Source organism: Brassica oleracea, chromosome C2, assembly GCF_000695525.1.
Source record: "Brassica oleracea var. oleracea cultivar TO1000 chromosome C2, BOL, whole genome shotgun sequence".
NCBI classification, from domain to species: Eukaryota; Viridiplantae; Streptophyta; class Magnoliopsida; order Brassicales; family Brassicaceae; genus Brassica; species Brassica oleracea.
Window position 1 is genome coordinate 43491970 of NC_027749.1, and position 9001 is coordinate 43500970.

The 9001-nt window shown below is 35.7% G+C and overlaps 2 protein-coding genes across 2 annotated transcripts; both read right to left on the reverse strand.

Annotated features, from left to right (window-relative positions):
* Window positions 1–3684: 3684 nt before the first annotated feature.
* On the reverse strand, window positions 3685–5394 carry LOC106321640 (expansin-A15). The gene is made up of 4 exons (XM_013759885.1): window positions 5288–5394; window positions 5063–5196; window positions 4670–4982; window positions 3685–4486 (listed from the first exon to the last, which is right to left on the reverse strand). The coding sequence occupies exons 1-4, from the start codon at window positions 5293–5295 to the stop codon at window positions 4180–4182; spliced, it is 762 nt and encodes a 253-aa protein (XP_013615339.1). The 5' UTR covers window positions 5296–5394; the 3' UTR covers window positions 3685–4179.
* Window positions 5395–8044: 2650 nt separating this feature from the next.
* Window positions 8045–8973, reverse strand: LOC106324315. Its single transcript, XM_013762305.1, has 3 exons — window positions 8905–8973; window positions 8605–8833; window positions 8045–8187 (listed from the first exon to the last, which is right to left on the reverse strand). Exons 1-3 carry the CDS (start codon window positions 8971–8973, stop codon window positions 8045–8047), a joined length of 441 nt encoding a protein of 146 aa, XP_013617759.1.
* Between the last annotated feature and the right edge of the window lie 28 nt (window positions 8974–9001).

Here is a 9001-nt window from a genome sequence, read left to right on the forward strand (position 1 = left end):
AGTGTTCCACACTTACCCCCATGGACATACAGTAATCATTAAACGCTTGGGACGTGAACTCACCAGCATTGGTCTCTATCATTCCGACCTTAGCATAGTAAAAGGCTAGTAGAGAGCGCATGTATAGACTCTACGACTTTCTTATAGCCTTGGTCAATCTCTATGATCTGAATGAACTCTTTGTTTCCTTCGCCCTTAATCTCAATATGAAAGCCATTCATTCGAATGTCTTTAAAGCTCAATAGGCTTCTCTTAGAGCTGGGTGAATACAATGCATCAGATATCTCTAGATGCATACCCTTAGGCAACATGATATTAGCCTGACTGTAGCCCTTTATGAGACTTTATAGACTTTTATGTCAAAAACTTTCATTCATTAATAAAATAAGTTCAAAGCAATCAAAACATAGAAAACACAAAGCAAAGAACACAAAAACATAGATGTCGAATTCAACTTCATTCTTTTAAACAATCAGACGTTTCATACTTCATGAGATCGTCTTGTTCATGATTGAAATCATCTTCACCATCTTGATAAGTCATATGAGCTTCAGGATTCTTCTCTTTCAAACTCTCTTGGTAGAGGTCAACGAGATGTTTGGGAGTCCTACATATCTTTGCCCAATGATTATCCATACCACATCTATGGCACACGGATTTGGTCGAGTTTGTGGTTTAAATGATGTACCACGGCCTCGGCCATGACCACAGCCACCATAAGAGTTTTTTTGGCCACGGCTATATGGGTTGTCTCGGCCTCGACCAAACGAGTTTCGGCCTCGATCACCACGTCCATGCCATTTTCCACGACCACGGCTGTGTTGGCTATCACTCTGGACATGGTTCGACTCTTTCTTATCCTCTACGGCCGCATGTGCCTCAGGTAATGGGTTTGTTCCAGGAGGTCTCAATTCACTTTTTCTCATCAACAGTTCATTGTTCTGCTCAGCGAGCAAGAATTGCAAGTAATTATCTCCAGAAAGATAGGCAGCAAAATCCAAGTTGTTGATTTTCAACATCTGAAATCATATATTTCATTCTTAGGATTTATAATGTTCTGATAATGCATACAAGACAATCAGATATATAATGCAAATTGGTCACACGACCAAACGAATATGATGCATTTAATTCATATGATTATGCATGCATGATATGCTAACAAGCCGCACGGCCAAACAATCCGAACATGCATAATGCAAGGCAAGCCGCACGGCCAAGGGTATGAACAATCTTAGCAATCAGTTTCTATATGATCTTAATGCAATCGGTTATTCATCTTAGCAAGAACGATTCTAAGTTTCAATAAAACAATCAAGCGATGCATCAAGGGGTTTAGTTACTATCAACCTAACGATCATATTCAATGAGATTAATGCAATTAAGGTTTCAATATGAACAAGTCGGTCGATTTCAAGTTTTAAACAAGATGAGAACTAATCAACTTAGGCGATTTCTATCTCAAGATGACATTCAATTAGTTCATCAATTCAATCAACCAAATTCAAGTATGAGATTAATCAATCCTAGCAATCGGTTTTATGTGATGATAATCAGATTCAAAACATTCAATCACATAAGTAATCAAATCAAATTTCGATTAGGGTTTGCATGGTATGCATGCGGCTAGGCTTTAAGGAATTAGGGTTTTGATTTTAATCAAGCAATAAGATTCAATTTAGGTTATTAGGGATTGGATCTATTGCCTTAGGGTTTGGTGCTTAGGTTTTAGTTTTACCTAAACCTCAAGTCGGGTTGAATGGACCACCGAATAGAGAAGAACGCGAGCTGATCGTTGCTGTCGGGTCGCGAACGGGTTGCTGTCTGTCGCGAACGGATTGAAGCTGAGACGAGTCACGAACGGGAGCAAGCAGCTATCGGGTCGTGAACGTGTTGGCTATCGAACGGTATCGGGTCGCGTCGAGCAGGCTGAGATCGTGTCTCGCGAACAGGCTGAAATCGCGAGCTGAGGAACGGAATGAGGTCGCGTGCTGAGATCGGGAACGCCTTGGGTATAAAACAAGAGAATAGAATCTGTATGTTTATATCTTATTCATAAACATAAGGAGCCCTTTATATGTAGGGAATTACACCGTTATAAAATAATGGAAAGACTAGAGAAAGGAAATACAAAATATGGAAAGAGTACAAATCATAAACTAATAAGAAAAAGGGAAACCAGAGTTTATCTCTCTCCCACCACCGTCTCTCTCTCTCTAGGGCGCAGCCGTCTCTCTCTAGGTATAAGCCGGTTATGGACCGGGCCGGACCGAGCCGGTTATGGACCGGGCCGGACCGGGCCGGTTATGGACATCCACGATACGATTTATAAGTAGAACATATATGTGGTGATGATATTATTGATACACTCGACCAATTTTCTTTTGTTCTGTACTTAGCTACTTTGTAACTCTGTTTTACAACGTGTGGCCTCAAACTCGAAGAGAGATCGGACGGGGGGAGAATTGATATAGTTCTGTACAGACTCTCTGATGACCGAAACGTATTAACGACGTGGACATCTTAACGCCGTTGATGGGCACAAGACAAAACGTAGACGCGTTTAACTGTACAACACGAGACTCGAGACAGCGACGTATCGATCAAGTTTACAATGTTTGATGTTTCTATACTTTAAACAGAGGAGCTCAAAAACTGCGACTCGGAGGCTATTGAATTTTCTGACAGTTTGTTATGTTTTTGCCAACTATTCCAAATTTATTTGTACTAGTTAGTTTTTTTTTTGAAACAACAATTTATTATACATGTACAACTATTTCATTTTATACTAATATTTGAAACTAAATTTCGTTTTTTAATATACTTGAAGAGCAAAGATTCAGTCATTTTACTGTGATTTTGAATTTTAAATCACAGTCACTTTAATGTGATGAATATTAAATCTTCTTAAAAATAATGTAGGTATCATTAAATCTTCTCAAAAATAGTAGTGATGGGCATATGATGAGAACGAGATTGGCCAAACTATTAAATGCCAATATTAAAAGAAAACAAAGAAAGTCTCCGGTGAAGATTCTGACAAATAGAGACGTGCAGATTCTCTTGTCTCTCTTCTCTATAATACTATTGTCATGATGTAAATGCAACACAAAGAAGAAAAAGCTTGGAAATGAAACGGACAGATTGAGAAAGGAGACAAAGCAGAAGCTGTGAGATGTCTCTTTAGCTTTAAATGTTAAAAACTCGAATATGGAATACAGCTTTTCAGCATCCTCCACCTATCATTTCATACATAACAACACAAATTTATCATAGTACATGAAAATTATTGAAGAACTCTCCACGCCATTAGGTTTTCTAAAAATACTAAAACATGGTTTTAGTTTTTTTTTGTTTCATGTTTATCAGATTTGTTGGGTCACCTTTGTTAAATTTTCAATATTTCTATACATATTTACAACATATAAATGGTTTAAACTAAACTGTAATCGTTACTAATGTCGTATGATCAACTAAACGGATAAAACTACACAAGTTTAAGTTTGTAAGAGTTTTGTAGGATTATTTAGAAGGTTACAACCACATGTGCGTTTGATTTCATTTTCTTTGCTTTTGGAACGATATTGATTCTCTCACCTATAATTTTCAACATACGCCATACTTTCTAGAGTCAATTAAGTTCAAGAGTTCTGTTCTTCAAAGGAAAACTACTGAACAATAAAATCACACGAAACACATGAAAGTTCATACTCGGTTAAGAAAACATTTATCAAGCTGATAATACACAGCATTTCAATTTCATAACATAAAAACGACTCAAAAGAAAGAAAGAAAACACATGGCGGGTGGTGAATTACCATCTCTGCCCTACCCGCTTCTGCTTTTTAACCGGTTTAAAACAAAAGACAGAAGCTTGAAAAATAAGACAATAAAAAGTGATAAAACAAAGGAAACCATTGGTGAAACATAGAGGTCCCTTTGCTAAAAGATGCACACACCACTCTACTAGATAGATACTCACTTACTATAAACCCTAACCCATAAAATGACTAAAAGAGCTCTTAAAATAAGCCATTTTCTCCATTTTACCCTCAGAGTTGAAAAAGGTTTAATGGCTCTCAAATTAAAACCCTAAAAAGCCATAAACCCTCTTTTCTCTCTCTCTCTCCTCGATACTACCACAAACCCTAAACTATGTAAACCGAACTTGACACAACTTCAACGGAACTGACGGCCGGTGAAAGTTTGTCCGAAGGACCAACTAGCAGGAGCAACGTTGTTAGAGACGACGATTCGACCATCACTAGCAGTAACCTTAAAGGACAAAGCTTGACCATTCAAAAGATTGTTGCTTTGCCAGTTTTGCCCCCAGTTCCTTGACATTTGCTGCCACCTAGTTCTTGAACCTTTGACCGCAACGGAGTGAACATCTCCTGCGCCACCAACATTGGTAACCAAGACAAGATTAAAGTAAGAGTGGCCATTGATTGTGAATCTTATGCCTCCCCTTCTCTTACACGGAACCCTACAGATAAAAAAAATACAATTAGATAACATGCAACATAAATAACATAATTTAGGAAGACCAGATATTAAATTGCATAAAGTTTGGAACTTTTAAACAGAAACAGAGGTACACATCAAAATTATAAATACCCATTAGAAGAAATATAAAAATATATCAAATTAAGTTTAAAAATGGTGTTACCTTCGGTAAGAAACAGGGACAACACCAGCTTTGTAATGAGCAATGCGTTGGAAGATAGGCTGAGAGAGATCAAAGTGGTGTAGTGGAGGGTTACACCAACCACCTGCGGTATTAGGCAGAGCGTTGTTGGGAGGGCAGAAGTTCGTGGCCGTAACCACAATAGCGCCAGGTAGACACCACGCGCCGTCGCTCTGGCATCGGATCTCGAAACACGCGCCGCAGCTAAGCCCGTTGTTGAACAGCGCGGTACTTAACGCGGCCGTGTTGGTCCCGTATCCTTGGCTGTAGAGGTTACCGTACCCACAAGCTCCACCTGGTGACAACAGAGACATTTCATTTAAAAACGTTGAAATGATTTTTTTGGAGAGAAGGTAATTTTGTTGACACACTTACCCATTGTTCCTGAAGCATCACTTCCACCATAGAAAGTTGCATGCGCGTTGACCCACCCAGCATCGTATCCATGAACAGATGATGCCATTGCAGCAAAACCCAACAGGAAAATCCCCAAAAGACCCATCCTTCTCCTGCGGTTGGACAATTGCCAAACAAAATTAGTACCCAAGACATTACTAGCAAGTTGTAAGAAAAACAGCTGGATGAGAGAGAGATGTTTACATGAACATTCTGTTAGAGAAAATGCAGAGCTTTTTGGAGAAGTGAGAAAATGGAATGTGCAGGAGAGAGATAGCTGCTTTGATGGGAGTGAAGAAGAAGGTCGATGGTTGGAGCTGAATTTATAGAATGTTTGACCCTTCATTTACTGCTTTAATGGCCTTCTCTCTTCTTTTTACCGGTAATGCTTTAACCTTATTGACCGTGACTTTCTTCCTAGGTTCTTCTCTTAATTATATAAACAATAAAAAAAAAATTGTTACAAATATTTAAAAGGTTGCTTTTAAAATATTTCAATTGTGAAATTAAAAACTTATAGTTACTGTATCTACTTACATAGTTAGTTAATGTTAGTTACATTCGTTCCACTAGTGCACTACTTAGTTCATTTTGCGACATTTACATATGGGCACCACTTGGAGACTTTTTTTTGTTCTCCAACTAAGTTTAAAAATAAAATTTTGACACTACAACTTTTTTTTTACCAATACTTGATTTTTACAAAGGTTCGCGATTCTCAACCTAAAGCAACAAGAAAAATGACAGGATTCTTTTCTTTCTTGTGATGATATCTGCAGAGTTTTTTTTTTGTGGTGGTTTTTTTCCTCCAAAATCGCATGCAAGCTTTTGAAATAAAGTCACGAGACTCGCTCGCATAAATGAATTTTGGAGGAATAGAAAGCACATGGGTGGGAGACTTGCAGGCGGTTTTGGTGGTTAGAACTTTGGACGCGTGTGGCTCTTCTTCTGCACCTTTCTTCCTTTAGTATCTTTATGGGCCATCTCTACTTTTTTCTCTCCCTCTTTAATAGCAAGACATATTATCATTTTATTTTAGGTGAAAACAATAATGTGTTAAAGGCATGATTAACCCTAGTTTCTTAGTCCAGGTTTTTAACTCATGATTTGATATTTTTTTTTTATATACATTTTTTGGTTAAAAGACGGTTCTTATATCTTTTATTTAAGAGACAGTTCTTAGCTTTTCTTAGTTAAAATCTAAGAAAAATTAAGAACCGTATCTTATCCGAAAGTAAAAACTGCAGTTAAGACACTGAGGTTAATCATGGTCCAAAGTTATTTATGTCAATTTTCTGATAAGAAACACTGATAGTTTCACTTAACGAAATAAAAAAAAGTTGTATATGTTCTCTATTTTCTTTTTGAGAAAGCATATGTTCTCTATTTTGTGAGAGTGGAATGCATCTTTAGAACTTCTAAATTAGAGGTAACAAATAAAGTGGGATGATTTTTTTGTAATTTGGATCCCTTATCCTTCCAAGTCAAAAAGATTGTTTAGTAAAAAGTTAAGAACTCTTGTTTTGCTTCATATTTGTTTGAATGCATGTGTAATGTTTTTTCCACTTAGAAATAAAAGAAGAGGACAAATTTTTACTCGTACCAAATTTTCGTTTAGCTTACTGTAATTTTTCCTTCTTAATTGTTTTTACTCTAAACATTGACCAGTAATACCCAGAAATTATCATGCAAGCTTCCAATATAGTATATATCAGTTTCGTATACGAGAACTTGCATAAACATAATACAATATTATGTCAAACAAAAAGTTATATACTGATAAGAGAACTTACAAATTTTAGGCTCGGATAAATTGATAGTACTACGATTATTTTTGACAAAATAAATAGATTGTTAGTATCATTCAGCAGCATATTATCAAATTTCAGTATTCGTACATTCGGAAAACCAGCGCGGTTGGGTCTCCAAATTCGAGAATAATTGACACCTATCGCATAAAAGCATGCACATCATTTAAAATATTATCAATCGTATCTTTTCCAATGCTGCGTTGCGACTAACGATACCTACTATGATTTGCTGTCTGGAGCCTAGTCATTAACACCGTGATCTTTTGGAGTAATATTTCTATATACATTTATGAAGTTAAGAACCATAATCACTATTTCCAATGTGGTCAAAACATTTTTACAGAGAAAATATAATTTAATTCATACTTCACTCATAAATAAAATGTCTAAAAAATTAGCTTCCTCAAAAAGCTGATAAACTTCGTTGCTGTAATGTCTTTTGCAGAATTTGCAGTCTTCAGTTCTTAAATTTTAATTTTCTTACAAAAGTATTTTTAAAATACATAATATATAACACCATGATTTTCCTGACATTTGGTGTTTTTTTTTAACCGTTGGTCCAATTATGCTTTGATTGTGAAGCTGCTATACCACAACTAAAGTTTCACATCTTTATTTTTTAAAAATTTAATATGGTAAATTAACTAATCACTAAAATAAAAGCGTTTAAATTATGTTATCACTCAAACGACCACTAACCGCTCAACTACATTCAAGATTTCCAAAGGCAGCCTTTTGCTATTCCTCTTCTTTTGAGGTATTTGTCTACAACTTTATTAGAACTCATATACACCGTTGATTTATAATTGAGCTTTCAACGGCCAACATTGGACGCATGTCTACTGTGGGTTATCTGGCGCAAATTCGTGTATTTACCAAACTGCCATTACCTTGTATTAATCTAATACTTCTTACTTTTTGATCAAAAATTTAAGTAGGGATTATTGGTTCTATGATTTTAATGGATTTAAGAATTCTTCTAGTATTTAAGAAATCCGTTGATTTTTAAATCAAACATATAGATTTCGAAATCAAACATACGGAATTCAGAATCAAAATAAATGGATTATTAAAATCAATCAAATAGATTTGCAATAAATTCAGCTTTATAATAAAACAAAGTATATAAAAAGTAAAACACATTCGTATATCATACGTTTATAAAATCTCTCCATATATCTGTTGCTATTGTGGCTCTCACTTGATTGGCATGTTCTCTTTGCTGATCCTGAGTTACAAGAATTTCTTCATCATTGTTATTAACTTCTTCAACATCTTCTACATCCTCAGAGTCTTTTTATTCAGGAAAATTATCTGTTCTACAAAACTTTCGAAGAAAATTATGTAACCCAACACACGCAAGTACGATCTCTGTTTGTGTCTTGTAAGGAAAAGGGGGTGCAGATTTAAAAATTAGAAACCGAGATTTGAATATACCAAAAATTCTCTCGATAACATTCCTCAAGGAAGCATGACGATGATTAAACAACTCTTTATCATTCTGAGGAGTAGAATCCTGACCAGAAAACTCTTGTAGATGGTATCGAACACCTCGATATGGAGCTAAGAAGTTTCGACGATTTGCAAACCGCAGTCAACTAGATAAAATTTTCCTGATATTAAACAATAAAGTAGTTAATTATCTGGAAAAAATATGTATGATTTACAATATATATATATATATATATATATATATATATATATGTGTACCTTCTGGAACTGGTAGTCGATTAGTGTTCCTTGTTAAAGCATCATTTAATATCTTTGAATCATGAGCTGAACCTTCCCATCCACTAAGTACGTATATGAATTCAAGATCAAAATTACATGCAGCCAACACATTTTGGGATATATCACCTTTTCTGTTGCGGAAAGGAGCTGCATCTTTTTTTTGCACCATTGCAAATATATGTGTACCATCGATAGCTCCGACACAATCCTAACATAGAGTAAAATTATGATATATAGAAAATAATAACTCAACCATGGTTAAAATATTAAAAAATGTACCTTGAAGTATGGATAAAATCTTGTACTTTCTTTAATCTTGTGAGGTGTTCCGGGTCCGGCGGTAGCCATAAAACTTGGTGAAATTTGGTTTAAAGCT

Excerpts from the sequence above, each read along its gene's own strand:
- LOC106321640 (XM_013759885.1), bottom strand. Across the intron at positions 4,983-5,062 it reads TGATGCTTCAGGAACAATGG|GTGGAGCTTGTGGGTACGGT; the intron begins GTAAGTGTGTCA and ends TGTTGTCACCAG. Across the intron at positions 4,487-4,669 it reads GTCCCTGTTTCTTACCGAAG|GGTTCCGTGTAAGAGAAGGG; the intron begins GTAACACCATTT and ends TTTTATCTGTAG.
- LOC106324315 (XM_013762305.1), bottom strand. The coding sequence starts at position 8,973 with ATGGCTACCGCCGGACCCGGAACACCTCACAAGATTAAAGAAAGTACA. Across the intron at positions 8,834-8,904 it reads GATTTTATCCATACTTCAAG|GATTGTGTCGGAGCTATCGA; the intron begins GTACATTTTTTA and ends ACTCTATGTTAG. Across the intron at positions 8,188-8,604 it reads TCGACTACCAGTTCCAGAAG|ACTCTGAGGATGTAGAAGAT; the intron begins GTACACATATAT and ends CTGAATAAAAAG.